The 19845-nt window shown below is 33.2% G+C and overlaps 1 protein-coding gene across 1 annotated transcript in view; it reads right to left on the bottom strand.

The window, feature by feature from the left end:
• AGPS (alkylglycerone phosphate synthase) overlaps positions 1 to 19845 on the bottom strand; it is a 110328-nt gene that overhangs the window by 58182 nt on the left and 32301 nt on the right. Inside the window, exons 8-9 of the mRNA XM_077776313.1 lie at positions 12030 to 12155; positions 9453 to 9561 (exon numbers count right to left, since the gene is read on the bottom strand). Coding sequence (XP_077632439.1) covers positions 9453 to 9561; positions 12030 to 12155 — 235 coding nt within the window. The remainder of the gene's footprint in view (positions 1 to 9452; positions 9562 to 12029; positions 12156 to 19845) is intronic.

Raw genomic sequence — 19845 nt, 5'->3', positions numbered from 1 at the left:
ATTTAAAGTATAAAACTTAATAGTTTTCAGTATATTCACAGTTACATGGCAGCTATCATTAAAATCTAAGTTTAGAACATCTTCCTTACTCCAAAAAAGAAACCCCATACCCATGAAACAGCCATTCTCCATCATCCCCCATCCCCACATACACACTTCAGCCCTAGGCAACCACTAATTTCTATAAATTTGCCTGTTTTAAACATTTCATATACATGGAATTTTACAATATGTGGTCTTTTGTGACTGGTTTCTTTCATTTAGATAATGTTTTCAAGGTTTATCCTTGTTATAACATGTATTAATACTTAATTTTTTAAATGTTTATTTATTTTGGAGAGAGAGAGAAACACAGAATTGAAGCAGGCTCCAAGCTCTGACCTGTCAGAACACAGCCCAATGCAAGGCTCAAACTCACAAATGGTGAGATCAGACCTGAGCCAAAGTCAGAAGCTTTACCGACTGATACACCCAGGCGCCCTGGACTTCACTTCCTTTTAATTGTGAACTATTATTCCATTGTATACATAACTCATTTTGTTTATCCATTCATTAGTTGATGGACATTGGGTTTCTACATTTTTTTTTTACTAGATTATCAGTGTAATATAAAATGATACCATTCAGGAATAGCTTAGATGAAAAAAAAAAAGATGCATAGGCAAAGTATGATGGAAGGGGTTGCGTTTCCACGCCCTTTCCAGATGCACTATCCTCCCAGCACCAACATGTGTTCACAAATGTGGAAGCTCTCCAAAACCTGCATTTTAGTGATTTTTATGGAGGCTTCATCACAGAGGCATGACTGACTAAACCACTAATTCAGTCCCTCTCCCTTTCCTAGAGCTGCAAGTTCTATAGGTTTCCACATTTTGTCTGTTATAAATAATGCTACTGTGAATACATATACAAATCTACACACAAATTTTTGTGTGGATGTGTGTTTTCTCTGGAATATATACATGAAGACTTTTTAAATTTCAGAAAAAACCTTTGATCCTATTCGACATAACAACTCGGCCTTCAGCTACCTTTTCCTAAAGCTATATTCCAGGCACGTACCACCAAAAGGTGGGAGAAGGGGGAAAGAGGTTGGCTCACTTCTGGTACCCAACCTTAGCTGGTGGAGCGGAGGATCTACTTGGAGTGATGCACTAACCCCAGTGTTAGCACTAACAAGTGCTCACCCTTGGCATGGCTTGTAAAGAGTTGGTATCTTGCCAGGAGAAGCAAGCCAATAAGGTCTATTTTCCTTCTCTTCTCCCTAGCACTGAGCTACTAAAGCAGGGATGTCCTCAGAGAAAAGCATGCCATTGCTCTGCTCCCCCTCCTTCTTCATCTCCAGGGTTAAGGCTCAGAGACTTCAGAGTGGAGGGGGAAGGGGGTAAGGGAACCACAAGCGAAAAAAATAGCTCCTAATCTCTTTCCAAAGAAAATTACTTTGTTTGCAACAAAACATGGAGAAGTTCAAGCCTAAAACACTCTTAAAACAGTGGAAGATTTGTAAAAGGAACTGGGTAGACATAGGTTAAATTATTGGAAATGGAGGCAACACTGTAGGCCAGTTAATTTGTCTGTACAGAAAAAGTGAGGAGGACCCAACCATGCTCAGAAAAGAATCTCAAACACTAATCTCAGGAACTATCCTTCTAAGGGATACTCTCTAAAATGGGTAAATTCTGGGGCGCCTGGCTGGCTTAGTCGGTTAAGCGTCTGACTTTCGCTTAGGTCATGATCTCACAGTTCGTGGGTTCGAGCTCCACGTCGGGCTCTGTGCTGACTGCCAGCTCAGAGCCTGGAGCCTGTTTCAGTCTGTGACTCCCTCTTTCTCTGACCCTCCCCTGCTCACGCTGTCTCTCTCTCTCTCTCTCTCCTAGAAATAAATAAAAATATAAAAAAAATAAAATAAATAAAATGGGTAAATTCTATGGTATGTGAACTATTATTTCAATAAATCTATTTTAAAAATAACCACTATAACTTAATTAGTTCTCCAAATAAATTACAAATGAATCTTCAGAGTCATTTTCTTACATAAGGAACTAACCATCATACATTTTACAAATAGAAAAATTTTTAGAAATAGGTATCTTAAACTATAAAAAGAGGCTAAGAGAACTTCTAAACCTTTGCCAAAGAAGAGGCAAAAGGCTGACAGGTAAACTATTAATACTGTGCTGTTTCCTCATCCACCAGCACAGAATTATCTGTCACACCTGTTCTTTCTTACCAATACAAGTAGTATTAGTTTAATTTTTATTGTTACTAATCTTCCTATACTGACACCATCACTAAGCTTATTTGTAATTCTTTCAACTCTTTTCAACATGTTTTGGAAGCTTCTATATGTAGCCTTGGAACTAACATCTCATGTTAAAAGTCCTTTCTACAAATAAATTGAAATTTGACAGGCATGTACTCCTAAACACAGGAATCATCTCCTCTATTTAATCTGACCACAGATTTCAGAAAACTTTAATTAATACTTGCTGAAATTCAAAAGTCACCAGATTGAAATTCATTAAGGAAAAGGTCAATAAAAGCCTTGACTGTAGGCAAGAAAACATCTATTTAAAACTAAATTCCAAGTTCCCAGGTTTTTGTGAAATATTTCCTTAACATCTGACAAGTGAAGCCATTTAAAAATATTTCTTTGAATTACAGAATACAACCTAAATACAACCGAAATATAATCCAGAAAAAAAGCAGGGAACCATTTAAATGCCAGTCAATGAGGGTCTGATTAAATACATCAGTGTACATTCAAGAAGCTGTCAAAAAGAACAAAGTGGCTCTAAATATAATGATATGAGGGAGTCAGCTTTATAAAATGAAGTGTAAAGCAGAGTAGTAAACTCCTGTTTGTGTTTTTAAAACTGCATACAAATATACTGATATATAGAAGTAATTGATTACTCTGAACAAGGGAGATGCTTGGAAGACAGGGATAGAAGGCAGATTTTCCCTTGTACATCCTTCAGTACCTTTTGAATTTTGTACATTTGTCCATATTTTAATTTTGTACATGTAATTACTTATTTAAAAGTTGATTTTAAAATACATATACCTTTACATTAGCAAACTTTCTTTAAAATTCTAATTCTACATAAAAATTCTAAGGTACCAGCGGAAAGTGACCATGCCTTAAACCTCTATATATCTGTACTGCCTCACATATAGAGCAGGCACTCTAAAGTAAAGTAGTAAAATCCACCATAACATTATAAATTAGATTAAAAAAGATAAAAGTCAGTAAAATGAGACTTTGCATTACTGTAAGGTTAATGAAATGCCTAAGGTAGTCTCTGCAACTATCTAGCTATGAGTTCTATGGGGGTCCCACTGTGAAAGCAAAATCATCCAGGTCTCAAATGCAGTTTGACAGAGGGCAGCGTCCATTCAGATTTATATTCAAATTAGCCCATCACTAATTTAGATATATCTAAATTATATAATTTATCTAAATTAGACATATCTAAATCATATAATTATCTAAATTAAGTAATTTAGATATATCTAAATTTACTTCATCAAAAGGCTTGTTTCTGTTCTGTTTTATTGTATTTATTGATTCTTTCGCTTTGGGAGTATTATCAATGGAGTGATATGAAAGACACAGACTACTTATCACTTGATTATATGTACATTATGCCACTTCATACACTTTCATACTTTATATCTACTTGATATAATCACTTATAAATAACTCCATGGCAATATGACATGACAGAGGCTTATGTATCATTCACTTTTCTGTTTTATCCAAAATATGTTGCAATAAATTTAAGAATTTTGTTTTATAATTTTCTTTTTTTTTAATGTTTTATTTATTTCTAGGAGAGAGAGAGAGACAGAGTGAGCAGGGGAGGGTCAGAGAAAGAGGGAGTCACAGACTGAAACAGGCTCCAGGCTCTGAGCTGGCAGTCAGCACAGAGCCCGACGCGGGGCTCGAACCCATGAACCATGAGATCATGACCTAAGCGAAAGTCGGACGCTTAACCGACTAAGCCACCCAGGCGCCCCTTGTTTTATAATTTTCTAATATAATCTTTGTTCTCAAGAAAACTGAAAGCTTCAACTGCTATTTGACATAAAATGCAAGTATTTGGTTAAAGTACATAAAATCTTTTGTAATTTGAAAATATACTTTCAGGTAACTTCAGGACTAAGAAAATTGGCAGTCATTTGATTCTGAATCCTCCCCCCTCTCTACTTACCCCCCCCAAAACATAAAAATCAACAAGTAAAACAAATAAAACCACAAATAATGCTGGAAAAAAAAAAAACCTTCAATACTACTAGGAGACAAAAAACACATTGACTTTCACATTACCTGTGAAGTAGAAATAAAGCGAAAAACTTCCAAAAGACCTACAGCCTTCCAAATATTCCAAGTTTGTAAAGGTAGAAAATAAGGGGACGCTTAAAAGATTTCATAAGAAAGGGTAGGGGGCATCAGAGGACCTGGAGAAAGTATAGAGAAAATCAACCACAAAAAACAAAAGTGCAACAATAATGCCAAAATGCTATACAGGCCCTGGCTATGGAGAGGGAATGGAAAATGGGAGGAACTGGAAATGGCAGCCTTGGTGAGGCAAGGGGAGCATCATATTTAGAGAAGTATGGTACTACTTGGAGAAAAGGGAATGAAAGGAAAGTATAATACAGGGAAATTAAAGATCCTATAGAAATAAGAGAAAAAGAAGACATGCCTTGGCTTCTCCCACCAAAAATACCACCATTTACAAAACAAGTAGCACAAAAGAGACTGGGAGTGACAGAAAATGACATTCCCAAACTAAGAACCCTTCCTAAGTAATAAATAGCAACAGAAAAAAAGCACACCAAATCCACAAAAACTATCGCAATAAGTCAGAAAATAGAAATAAAAGCTTTTCTGCTGATAAAAAGTCTCTCCCCTAAACCAAAGATGATCCTGAAGAAAAAACAAACAAAAAACAGTAAAACAACATTTCAAACTGAATTAAGTATTGTCAAGCAAGCATTTAGGGATATTAAAAACAATACCTGAATCAGAAATACAAACATTAAAGGGGTGCCTGGGTGGCTCAGTCAATTAAGCGTCCAACTCTTGATTTCAGCTCAGGACTTGATCTAACGTTTGTGAGATCAAGCCCCACGTTGGGCTCTGCACTGAGCGCGCAGAGTCTGTTTGGGATTCTCTCTCCCTGTCTCTGCCCTTCCCTTGCTTGTGCAGGTGCATGCTATCTCTCTCTTTCTCTCTCTCTCTCAAAATAATATACTCAAAAAAATACAAACAGTAAAGATATAAATGGACAAAAAGCAAGAAGAAATAAGAAATGACCAATCACAGGAAAGAAATAGAACAGCAGCAACAACAACAACAAAATATAAAAAATGAAGACTAAGTTATAAGATATCCAAAGGAGAATAGAGAATAGATTCAAATGAAAACTTAATAAAGAAAACGTTGAAGAAAAGCAAGAAAATAACCAAGAGAAAAAATGAAATAAAGAAGTTGAAAAAAAAAGTCAGAGAAATAGTGGCTGAAATATAACTGGTATCCCTAAAGAAGAGAAACCAAAACACTGGAAGAAAACCTCTAATAATAGACACTACAATATAAAAAACCTTTCCAGAATAAAAGAAGACCTAAATATAAGCATAGAAAGGGTCGAATGGGTACCACACAAAACAACTTAGGACAATCAACTCTGGGCTATAAAATTAGTAAACTTTAAAAATAAAGGAAAAAAATCCTCAGGACACCCAGGCAAAAAAAGGAAAGAAGCTACAAGGCCAAAGAACTAGCATTAGATTTCTTTAAAACAACATACACAACCAGGCAGCACTGGAGCAGCATTTTCAAGAAACAAGGAAAGAAAGTGCAACCCATGGATATATACACCCATGCTGTCTGGCTGGTATCCAGGTCAGAGAAAAACAGTTTACAACATTCTAGAACTNGACTGATGGATGTGGGGGGGAGGGAGGGATGGGCATGGAGGAGGACACTTGTGGGGATGAGCACTGGGTGTTATGTGGAAACTAATTTGATAATAAACTATTTGTAAAAAATTAAAAAAAAAGAACATTCTAGAACTCATGAGATACACAAATGTGTCTTTCCAGAAGAATCTAGTAAAGGGATAAGTTTTACATAACCAAAAGGTAACTAGTAAAATTACACAACAGGACTGATAGTAAGCATTTTACGTATTTCAACACGGAGTAAAGGCTAAAACAAGGGTGGGTCAAATTGTACATTGTACAAATACAAATGTACTTTTAACCATTTTTCAAATAAAAGAGCAAATTATTTGAAGTTAGTAGTAATTTCCATACATAAGAAAAGAATGCAAAGCACTTCAGATGCTTTGACTACTGATTATAATTTTTATTATATTGATCATGTTCTAGCATCTAAAATGGGAAGAAGCTGCTTGTTGAAAAAAATCATGAAAAATTTGTAACTCAAAACAATACAAAAACATTAAATTTAACACGGTTAGTCATATGTAGAACTTAGTAGGATCAGGAAAATACATTTTTTAATGATAATGCTTTCAAGGTTGTCATCACATGATTTAACTGTAGCAAAAAAGAAATGTTTCTAAAGCTTGAGGAAAAGTTTATGACACACACTTAAGGGCAGGAGGTTATTATTTAGATAGTTCAAAATAGCAGATAAAAGTACATATTATAAAAGAATATGAACTTGTGTTTAGCACTGGGTGATATAAAGTGTTGGATCACTATATACCTAAAACTAATGTTATACTGTACATTAACTAGAATTTAAGTAAAAACATTAAAAAAATAAAATTCAAAAATAAATAAAAGTTTAAAAAATATGATTTCGCATAAATTTACTTTTCCAATCATGCTGTCTCCTGGCCTACATTAAGATGGCTATACATCCACATACATGCAGAGATGGAGATAAGGGACTATAAGTACACTTGGAAAGATCACTGATGTCAAAATAATACACAGCAACAACAGTAATAAATTTAACATTTGTTGAGTACATACTAAATGCTTGTAGACTGCTTACCATAATCTCATTTAATCCTCACAAAAAGCTTATGAAGATAGATTCTTTTATTATCCCCATTTTATAGCTGAGGATAATGGCATAAAGAATTATCTAATTGACGCAAAGTCACAGAAATGTAAGTAGTGGAACCAGGACTGAAATCCAGATCTGAAAGATTTCATGGTTATTCTCTTAGATCAGTAGGACATTTTACATGTATATTTATAATAAAATCTCACTTAAATATAGTAATTTACTCTAGCATATATGTTTAATATTTCTTTGCTTACTTTATTATTATGAGTTTACCTTCCTTAAATTCATACAATAATTTACTACTGAGAGAGGTAGTCCAGTCTTTTAGATCCAGTTCCAACTATTTTAAAAGGCATAAAAGACCAAATTATCTCTCCACCACCCTATAACCCTTACCACTCTACCCCTAGACCTGCTGCTTACTCCACCCTACAGCTGAATCTTATGTTTTAGTTATATTGAAAAATTCACAGCTTCACAAGGCAGACATGGTTCTTTCTCACTTCTAAGTAAGTCATGCAGTTCTCTCTGTAGGCAACTCCCTCCCCACCTTGTCCCCTCAACTGCTTATCAACTTTCAAGGACCACTTTAGATATGGCCCCTCTGGAGAGGTCTTCTTAAGCACCTATCACCGCAAACTTTGTCTATATTTCTTCTGTATTGACTTCTATCATATAATTTATCATACTGTATTATTAAGGTCAATTATTATCTGCGTCTTTCAGTGTGCCAGCATAGTATCTAGCAAACAAAGTTTTTAAAATACTAAGGGACAGGAGAAAAACAAAATGTTTGATATGGTTACTTAAAAAGATACTATCTATGTATAAAGTTGATTCCAATTTCATCAACAGTATAATTAATAACAATCACTTTTGGTGCCTGGATGGTTCAGTCAGTTAAGGCTCTAACTCTTAATTTCAGCTCAGGTCATGATCTCATGGTTCATGGGATAGAGTCTTGCATCGGGCTCTGTGCTGTCAGTGCTTGGGATTCTCTCTCTCCATCTCTCTCTGTCCCTCCCTGCTCACTCTAGCACACACACTCTCTCTCTCTCAAAAACAAACATTAAAAAAATTACACAAAACATATTTTTAAAAATACCTATCAGTTTTAATACCATTTGTTATTCAATCTGACACCTGATAGCAAAGAGTTATAAATTTCAGTTAACTTTTAGGTGTGTTAGTATGAGAAGTTATAGAATATTTACCAAAGAATTATACTATTTTAAGAGAATTTAACATTTTTTCTCATTAAAAATGTAGTTCTATTGTTCCATAGAAGAGTATACTGATCAAAAAAGGAGTAAGAGAGTAAACTGCTGAGACACTTTGACAAAGGTTTATTTTTATTTATTATGACAATTTATTATTATCAAGAAAAACTATCTAAACTATATCACTGGTCATCAAATCAATGGTGACCTCTATCATGTCACTGAGACACAGTTTGTTATTTTTCCCTCCTTGATGTTATTGTCAAAAGATAGAATTTATGCTCTTTCATCCTAGCTTATTATAATTGCTCTTATATCCATGAATAAACTAAATGTTTTTGAAAACTTATCTCTTTTTTAGCTTGTACCACCTTCTAAATTAGTAATGAATTCCTCCACTAATTGATAAATGTTTGCTTTATCTTATTTCTCTGAATTTAAGGGATATCCCTCTCTACCATTCTATGAATTGAAAAATAAGACTATGTTCATCCTATCTATAAAAGTCACCACATAACTGTTAGTTTGCAATATAGAAGGAAAGTTAATTTCTTTCTGATCAGTACAGGAATTAAATGTTTTATATAAGATAAGGAACTACACTCTAATTCACCCAGCATTAAGTAGCCAAGCAAAGAATACTAGTTAAGTAATAAACAAAACAAAACAAAACCAAAAAAAAAAAAAAAGATAAGCTTTAAAAGAACATAAATCAAAAGAATTTTAAATTCCACTTCTTCAAAGAATCAAATATCAAGTAACAAAAGATACAACTATAAAAACAAGACACTAACACAATACTTTCTCAGTCTGCCCCCTCCAATAATTCAGACAAGATTAAAGAATACTACAATATAAAATTTTAAAGCAAACCATTTTAAATCTTAACAACTACTCTTCCTAAAATCATTGATTAAAACCTCTAAAATAAAAAAACCGAAAAGACTAAGTTATCTCAAAAATTATTTAAAAAAGTAAAAGGATGTTTAATAAGATGTTCTCATAATAAAAACTACTATGTAGTACTAAATTAAAGTAACAAAACTAAAAAAAAATCACCTTTAAATATAGAAAACGTGCCTCTCTCTCAAAGATCTTATATCACAATATCACAGATTTTCACAAAACTGAGTCACTAACCTCTATTTTTTCATAATAAATTTAGTTATATTTACCTTCAGATCCCATGATGAAGTGATGGATATCAGGGCCTGTTGACATACGAGGTCCTTGACTGCTTTTTTCTATTATACCTCTAGGTGTTACCATTTTTATATGAACCACCTGTTTAACACAATGCATGATGTAAATTCTACATATTTGTCAGTGAATGTTGTGTGTGTGCATGTATATACACACATTTATATACATTTAAAAAATTCCATTTTTAAAAACATTGGATTCAGTGATAAATGGTGATACCCTTCAGAATTCTAATATCTTCTAATAATTCTTAGACTAAAAGTAAGTTTTATATAACTTTAAAAGGGGGGGATCATTCTAATATTGTTAATGGTTTGGGTATATTCATCATCTTAAAAAATGAAAAGCACTTTTCTTTAAACCAAATTTAGTTTGGGATTATCTATGTGGCAAAAAGAACTAAAGGACTAAAAAAAAAAGCAATGGTCATATTTTAACAGGTTCATTCCTTCACTTATTTCACAATATTTATGAAGAACTATTATTCACATCAAGCACTGATCCAGATGCTTAGAATTCTAAGAAAAAATTTATTCTTGCCTTATTCCCACCCACAATTTATCTGCTTTGCCCACTTAGAAAAGAGTGAAAAGAATGAAATATTAATTATGAATGGGTCAAAAATGAGATGAAGAGGGAGATGATGTAATTGAATTAAAGAGAAGAAAAGAGGGGCGCCTGGGTGGCACAGTCTGTTAACCATCCAACTTCTGTTCAGGTAATGATCTCATGCTCTATTCTATGCTGACAGCTCAGAGGCTGGACCCTGCTTCTGATTCTGTTCCTCCTCCTGTCTCTGCCCTTGCCCCACTCATGCTCTGTCTCTCTATCTCTCTCTCAAAAATAAACATTAAAAAAAAAAAGAGTAGAAAAGAGATATGTGTGTGGTATAGGTCTCACACCACTAGAAAGTAAGCATATTGGAGGGATCGAAAATAGTTCCTGAGGTCCAACTCAGGAAATGGTTAGGTGAAAATTCAACATATTCTTACAATGCCTTTTGAGAGATAAACAAAAATAGTCTATTTATTATTTAAGGAAATGAGCAGAGGACATCAATAAACAATTTACAAAATAAATACTAAAATCACCAATGAGGACACTTTAAAAGTTTACATTTCGAAGCAATTAAAAAAAATTAAAAAACAAAAATATAAATAAAAGGTCTAGTAAAATAATGATTCTCATAATGCTAGTGGGAATGTCAATTGACAAATTTCTATGAAGCAACCTGGCTATAAAGATCCAAAGACTTAAAAATGTATAAACATCTTGATTCAACAAATCAAGCTCTAGGAACCTGCCCAAAGAAAGTGATTAAAAAGATGTATACTAAAGAAATTACTAAAGAAGATACTTTCCCCTTTAGTTTCTTCACTTTTAAAATCAAGAATAATTTAAATATTCATTAATAGGGAGTTACTTTAATAAACCACAAATTATTAATAAAATAAGTATATGCATTCTAAAAATGATGGTGTGCATTTATGTTCACTTACAAGTTAATATACTGGTATCACTTTAAAGAGTAGATCCAACACAGCATGATCCTTTTTTATACTAAAATAAAAGCTGGGTATCCACATACAAATAAGCACATTAGGATATGTGCTTATAATTTATGGTCCTTAAGGATCTCCAAAAAAAGGATTAAAATAAATTACATGCTTTAGTAATACTATATGTTTGCTTAACTATGATAAAGTTTTTAACAATCCAATAGCAAAAGGATTAAATTTCTCCTCTGAAACTGAATTTATTTGCAAAAAGAAAAATGTGATTTCTAAAATATTGTCAATTTAAAACAACCAGGATAATGTAAACATTTTAAGCATTTACAATATACACTTAAAATAATTATTTTTTTAACACTTAAAATAATTCTATGCAGTGAATGTCATTATTCTATTTTACATAAAAGGAACTGAAATTTAGAAAGGTGAACCAATTTGTACAAGGTCACACAACTAATCACTGGGAAAGCTGCAGATGGAACAAATGATACCCAATCCCAAGCCAGGATGCCCAGAGTTGCATTATTATCACACTAACTCCCAGACCACTGGTACCAGATGAGCTAAAATAAAATGGGGTGCACATAAACCATTATAGGTCATACTGCCACCTCCTAGAACATTTTCAATCAGGCTCTTTAATTCTATACAGAAAAAACATTTTTAAGACAATTAAGTATAAACTCTCCTAGGGGAAGAGAAAGAGCAGCAGTGATGAGATCACCTAAATAGACTAAAACCTTGGTAGTTGAAACTTAAGGCTCCACGAGGCTTGTAAAATAGTATTTGTATGTTTTATAACCAATAGTATGAAGCATCTATAAAGCTTAAATATCAGTCACTTGGAAAAGGAGCACTCATAAATAATGACCAGAGTTGTCTTTTAACTGCCTCTGTTATACATAGTCAACTTTACTATAATCAAAAGGGGTATACTTTTGGTAGGACTTTACCATCCAACTCTAAAAAAAGGCTTTAATTGCTTTATGATAACAGACTAATCAATTATTATATAATAACCAGAAAAAAATTTACCAGATCCTCAATATTGCCATAGATATTCTTTTTCATGCCCGATGCCCGAGTAGATACCCATCCTCCCACAGTGCTGAATTCCAGGGAATCTGGTTCATGGCCTGTACAATAACCACTTTCTTTAAGCTGAAAAACAAAAAAATGTAATATGCAATACTTTACTACTAAAAATGATCCCATTTCACATAGCACTCAACACATTAAGTCTTTACACTTTAAAACATCTACATGTTACTGGTGTTTAGACTCATTAAAACCTATATAGAAAAAGAAATACTTTTATCATGCTCATCCAAAACATTTTTTAAGCTTTTGCCTAGTGGAAAACTTTACAAAACTGAAAAATGTGGACCAAAAGACAATTCCACAGGTTCACTAGCCAATCTTACTCATTAGATCCTTTTATTTTAAAATACCAACTACTCTCCCTACTTTTTTTTTTAACCACAAATACACAATTTAAGTACTTATGGAATCAGATTATGCTTAAATAACTGCCAACTTCACCTAAACACTTTCAATAAATAAAACACTTAATCTCATGTTCTCCCTACTCTAATATAATATGCAGCAGGCCTGCAGAAAATCTAAGCAAATTGCCTGTACTTAATTCTCTCAAGGAGTCATGTGTTTTAATGTACAGCCATCTGGCTAGGTTTCCTGCGCGTAATACCATCATTTATTTGTGATGCAGATCATGCATTCCTGTACATTAAATAGTCACTTGTTTCTCATTTTTCTATATTAGCTTGGCTTTGCCATCTGCACAGCACCTGAAGTTGAATGGATGCCCTTTACTGCAACACCACCAAAGCCATTCCACTGAAATCATTTTAAAGACTCAGCTATCTCATGTCAAATGGTACAGACACCACCATCTGCACATCCACTGTCTACTGCACTCAAGCCCATCAATCTGTATTGACCATTTTGATAGTCATCCAGTTAAGCAACTGCTTCTATTTTTCCAAGTAAGCCATGGAGAGATGTAGAAAATGTCAGCTATGTTTGTATCCGTAAATATGGTATAAAAGTTGCGATCCAAAGTGAGAGAACCTGGTAGGTTAAACATAATTTGTTAGCTTTTGCATACAAGCATTGCAAATTATTTCTTTTCTAATTGTTTTGCTAGAAAAACAAGATTTAAAAAGACATCAACTGCTAATAGATATTTACTAAATATTCAAAATGTTTTTTTAATTTTAAGAGGTTATTAACTACTCACAAATAAGTAGCTTAAATATATGAATAAATAATTTTAAAATGAAGATTATCAGACTATTATATTTCTTCTCTAACTCGCAATCTATATTTGTATTATTTACTCTCACAAAAAGACCACTATTACTCAATTTTTCTGAAATCGGAAGAAAAAGAAAAACATTCATAGAGCACTTAGATGTCCTTAGCACTAAATAGGGAGTTTTCACATATTCTCGTAACAAAATCTCCATATTACCTACACCAGAGCAAATTAAATCTATACTGCTTCTGGAAGTACATCCAATATTAGATATACTAATACTTTGCCTCTTATGTCTGATAGACTACTTCATTACCTTCTCCAATTATAAAGTAGCTACTATGATCCAGGAATTACCTAAGGCTATGAAAATGAGAATACAAAAAAGAAAGAAAAAAAAAAGTCTCTATGCTCAGCACACCATTTTAAATCTACTTCTTTATTAAAATCTAACGAACTTCCTACTAGGTAAGTGAAGTAAGTATAATGATTAAGAACCTGAATTTGAAACTTGTTATTTATTATGCTTCCTAGAAAATTTGCATGCTAAAGTACACTAATAAGAAACAATTTTTGGCATACAGTTAAGTGCTTAATAAATGGTATCTCTGACCATATCATTCAGCCACTTTTAAAAGTCTGTGTCATGATATCTCTGAACATATCATTCAGCCACTTCTTTTAAAAGTCTGTGTCTTTGCTGTATCTTCGTTAATGCCAATAGCTGCTAAGACAAATCTGAAGAAAGATTTACAGATTTAATCATACAGTTAACCAAATATCCCTTTTAAACAAAATCACCTCTCCTCTCCATCTGTATGCCATAAAAAAGAATAAGAATTTTATCTTACTTCTGTACCCCCATTTAATATTAAAACAAATAATTACTGATCATTATCTGCTAAGCCTCAAACACATTACTAAGAGCAAATCCTAGATTGTAGAGCTTGTTATTACATAGACAGAGAAGGAAACTGAAATTAACAAGAAACATAATTAATACAGAACAATTCAAAGTGTAATGGAAAAAAAAAAATACAGCAGGGACATCCACCTCTACCCAAGTTGAAGCAAAAAGGAATAAGATTTACCTTCTCACATGAAAAAAACAATAAACCCCAAACAGAAGTGTTTAGATACTGGACATGAGGTAACAAAGGACTGCTTATGAGAAAGCAAATAAAGAAAAATGAACACTATGACTGTCCCTGGCCTAACTCCCAGCTGCAATGCAGAGAAAGAGAATCCAGGCACAACTCTGGAAAACACTGTGAGATAAGGAGATGGGAGTTTGGAGCTGTGGGAAACCATAGGATTAGAGTTCACAAGACAAAGTACCAAAGAGAAGGGAGCAGCACAGAGAGAGAACCCTGGAGGCTGGCAGATAGTCCCCCTCAAGTAGTCAGCAGAATAATGAAAAACACATACAAGTGAGGAAACCCAGGAAAAAAATAATCCAAACCAATTAGAGAAAAGTACCAGGACTATTACAGGGCCAGAAACCCGTTCCCACCAGCCTGACTTGGAATACTTTTCCTTCACAGAGCATGAGGTGAATACCCAGGACAGTCATTCCACAGTAATTAGGAATGATTAGCCTCAGATTGAGCACTGCTCTGAATCCATCTAAAAGATCAGAGAAGCAAGAACTAAAGGCTCAAACTATTTCCAAATACCTGCATCCCAGAAAAAAGCTAAAGAATATTATTTACCAATTATAGAATTGAAAAACATCTAAGACCTAATAAGATAATATTATGATGTCTGGTACTTAGTAAAAAATTACTAAGCACACAAAGAAGCAGAAAAGCACAACCTATAATGAGGAAAATAATCATTATGAGATAAATAACCAAAACCAATCTAGAACTAACACAGATGTTATAATTAGCTGACCAGGACATTAGAGTAATTATTTAACTGTATTCCATATGTTGTTCAAAGAGTAGACAAAAAAAATACAGAAAGACCCAAATTAAACATCTAAAAAAGGTAAAAAGTACAATGTTTGAGATAAAAAAAAAAATACACTTGATGGGGTTAAGAGCAAAACATACTCAGCAAATAAAAGATTAGTGAACTCCAAGACATAGCAAAAGAAACTAAAGAAAAACTGAAAAGAGCAGCAGTGAGCTGTGGAACTTCAAACAGCCTAATACATGAGTAAACAGTCCCTAAAGGTCAGGTAAGGGAGGGAAGGGCAGATATTTGAAGAAATAATAGCCAAAAATTTTCCAAATTTAATGAAAACTATATACCAAAAAATAAAGGAAGCTCAACAATCCCCAACATAAGACACACACAAAACTACACCAAGGTCCATCACAATCAAATTATTCAAACCGTAATAAGAAAATCTTAAAAGCAACCAAAGGGGGAAAAAAACACAGAATGTACAAAGAACAAAGATAAGGGTAACATCTGATTTCTTGTCAGAAACAGTAAAGTGAGACAAGAATGAAGCAATATCTTTACATTACTGAAAGAAAAACACTGTCAACTTATATTCTATACTCAGTTAAAATATCTTTGAAAACAGGTGGTGAACTTAAACTAATAAACAATTACAGCAAGATGATGATGATGATGATGATTATTTTTAATGTTTTATTTATTACTGAGACAGAGAGAAACAGAGAATGAGCAGGGAAGGGTCAGAGAGAGAGGGAGACACAGAATCTGAAGCAGGCTCCAGGCTCTGAGCTGTCAGCACAGAGCCTGAGCAGGGCTTGAACCCACGAACCGTGAGATCATGACCTGAGCCGAAGTCGGAGGCTCAACCGACTGAGCCACCCAGGCAACCCTTTTGTTTGTTTTTTTTTTTTTTAAATTTTCAATGTTCAATTAAAGCAAGATTATAGGATACATGATTTATACACAAAATTCAACAGCTTGCCTATATACCAACAAGGAACAAGAGGAATTTAAAATTTAAAGCATAATACCATTTACATTAGAACCCCCCAAAATGAAATATTTTGGTATAAATCTAACAGATATGTAAAAGATCTATGATGAAAACTCTGATGAATAAAATCAAAAGTTTAAATAAATGGAGAGATGTCCCACGTTCATGGAAGAGAACATTATCAATATGTCAGTTATTCCCAAATTGATCTATAGATTCAATGTAACAATCCCAATCAAAATCCCAAGTTATTCATAGATTTGACAAATTGATCCTAAGGTCTATACAGAGAGGCAAAAAATCCAGAATAGCCAACACAATTTGAAGGAGAAAAGCCAGGAAGTAGACTGACACTGCCCAACTTCAAAACTTATTACAAAACTAAGGAATCAAAATAATGTGGTATTGGGGAAAGAACCAACAAAAAGATCAATGGAACAGAACAGAGAGCCCAGAAATATACTTAACTGATCTTAGATAAAAGAGCAAAGGCAAGGGGCACCTGGGTGGCTCAGTCAGTTGAGTGTCCAACTTCGGCTCAGGTCACGATCTCGCGGTTCACGAGTTCGAGCCCTGCATCAGGCTCTGTGCTGACAGCTCAGAGCCTGGAGCCTGCTTCAGATTCTGTGTCTCCCTCTCTCTCTCTGTCCCTCCTCCACTCAGGTGCATTCTCTTTCTCTCTTTCTCTCTCTCTCTCTCTCTGTCAAAAATGAATAAAAACATTAAAAAAAATTTTTTTAATAGAAAGAAAAAGAGTAAAGGCAACACAATGGAGCAAAATAGCCTCTTCAATAAATGGTGCTAAAACAACTAGACATCTACATGCAAAAAAATGAATCTAAAAACACCTATTACCAAAATGAATTCAAATGGATCATAGACCTAAATGTAAAATGCAACATTATAAAACTCCCAAAAGACAACAAAGAAGAAAAGTGTGATGACCTTGGATACGATGTTTAGATACAACACCAAGGACACAATCCATGAAAGAAATAACTGATAAGCTAGACTTCATTAAAATGAAAAATGTCTGCTCTGCAAAAATAATATAAGGAAATTAGAAGACAAACCACAGGCTTGGAAAAAAATTGTAAACAATAAAAGTAAAAATAAAAACCTACCTGATAGAAGACTGTTATCTCAAATATACAGAGAACTCTTAAAACTCAACAACAAGTAAATAATCCAATTTAAAAATGGGCCAAAGATCTTAAAAGACTTCATCAAAGATAGCAAATAATCTTATGAAAAGATGCTTCACATCATATATCATCAGGGAAACACAAACAACAAGATATCATAACAACAAGATAACACACCTATATGAAAAGCCAAAAATCCAGAACACTGATAAAACCAACTGCTGATGAGGACATGGAGTAACAGGTACTCTCATACAATGGTGGTGGGAATGCAAAATGGCACAGAGCTGCTATGGAAGACTACTTGGTGGTTTCTTACAAAACTAAACATCCAGAAATTGTCCATTTTGGTATTTACTCAAAGGAGTTGAAAACTTATATCCACATAAAAACCTGTGGACATAATTGCCTTTATTCATAATTGCCAAAACTTGGAAGCAACCATGGTGCCCTTCATTAGATGAATAGATAAATAAGCTCTGGTACATCCAGACAAAGGAAATTACTCAGTGCTAAAAAGAAATGAGCTCTCAAGCTATGAATAGACATGAAGGAACCTTAAATGAATTACTACCAAATGAAAGAAGCCAATCTGAAAAGGCTACATACTCTGATTCCACCTATATGACATTCTGGAAAAAGCAAAACTATGAAGATAACAGAAAGGTCAGAAGTTGCCAGGAGTATAAGGGAGAGAGATGAATAGAAAATTTTTAGGGTAGTGAAAATATTCTGTATAATATTATAATGTTGGATACTTATGTCATTATATAGTTGTCCAAACCTATAGAATGTACAACACAAAAGTGAACCTTAAGATAAACTATGAGCTTTGGGTAATTATGATGTGCCAACATAGGTACATCCTTGGTAAAACAACAAACAAAAAACTCTACCATTCTGATGAATGATGTTGATAATGGGGGAGGCTATGTTATGTATGGGGACAGGACACATATGGAAATCTCTATACTTTCTTCTCAATTTGTTGTAAACCTAAAACTTCTCTAAAAAACAAAGTATTAAAAAAATGAAATGAAGACTTTTAGACAAACAAAAGTAGAGAGAATATATTGTAGGCTTTATACCATATATAGAAGCAGAAAGTATGAGAACAATAGCACAAAGTAGATGAAGAGAAAAGGAATATAATACTGTAAGGTTCTTCTCCTAAACTCTGAAGTGTGATATAATATCACTTGAAGACAGACTGTTTTAAATTAAAGATATATACTATAAACCTTAAAATAACCTTTAAAATAATAAAACAAAAAGTTATAGCTAATAAAAAACAAAAGAGATAAAATGGTATTGTAAAACATGTTTAACCCAAAAACAGTCAATAAAAGTGGAAAAGGAAAAAAAAAAAAAACAGATGGAAAATACAGAAAACAAATACCAGGATGACAGTTTAAAGATAGGCTTTATCTGAACCACATCAATAAACTACACTGAAGGTAAATTGTCTAAATATCCCAATCAAAGGTAGAGACTATCAGGTTAAATAAAAAGGAAAGACCCAATTTTATGATGTCTACAAGAAAAGCACTTTAAATATAAAAATAAAAAAATGGAAGAAAAGAATGGAAAAAGGAAAAGATATACTAAGTTAACAACAATCAAAAGAAAATTGGAATGGCTGTATTAATATGAGGTGTAGCAGATTTCAGAGCAAAGAAAAATATCAGGAATGAAGAAAGACTGCTTAATAACAAATGGTTCGTTAATCAAGAAGATGTAACAATCCTAACTATTTATTGCCCTAGTAACAAAGCCTTAAAATATATGAAGTAAAAACTGCAAGGAAAAAAACTTCAAGGGAAAAAAAAAAAAAGACAGGTCTACAATGATAGTTGGATGTTTTAATTCTCCTCTCTCAATAAATGATAGAACAAGTAAACAGAAAATAAGAAAAAATATAGAAGACCTAAACAACACTGTAAATAAGTTTGACCTAATAGACAACTGTAGACTACTCCCAACAATAGCATCAGAAGACAAGTTCTTTTCAAGTATACATAGAATATTCTTAAGATAGACCTTACTGTGGGACATAAAACAAGTATTAATTAAGTTGAAAGGATTCATATCATATAAATGTTTTCTGAACACAATGATATTAACATGGAAATCAGTAACAGAAAGATGCCTGGAAAAATTCCCCAATAATTAGAAATTAAATAACAACTTGTAAGTGTCCAATAGTCAAAGAAAAAAATAAAAAAGGAAGTAGAAAAGTACAGTACTTTGAAATGAATGAAAATGAATAGACATATCATTTATAGAATAACACAAAAGCAGTGGTTGGGGGAAATTTAAAGTTACTGAAAATCAATTCTATTTAAGAAGAAGAAAGGCCTCAAATTACCTCATCTTCCACCTTAACACAAAAAATAATTTGACAAAATAGAAAATCCATTCCTAATAAAAATTTTCTGCAAACTAACACAGAAGAAACTTCCTCAACTTGATAAAGCGTATCTACAAAAAACAAAAAAAAAAAAAAATAAAAACACCCAA

Source organism: Crocuta crocuta, unplaced genomic scaffold, assembly GCF_008692635.1.
Source record: "Crocuta crocuta isolate KB4526 unplaced genomic scaffold, BGI_CrCroc_1.0 scaffold17, whole genome shotgun sequence".
Classification (NCBI taxonomy): domain Eukaryota; kingdom Metazoa; phylum Chordata; class Mammalia; order Carnivora; family Hyaenidae; genus Crocuta; species Crocuta crocuta.
Note: the sequence above shows the minus strand (reverse complement) of the source record. Positions and strands in the feature narration are given on the sequence as shown.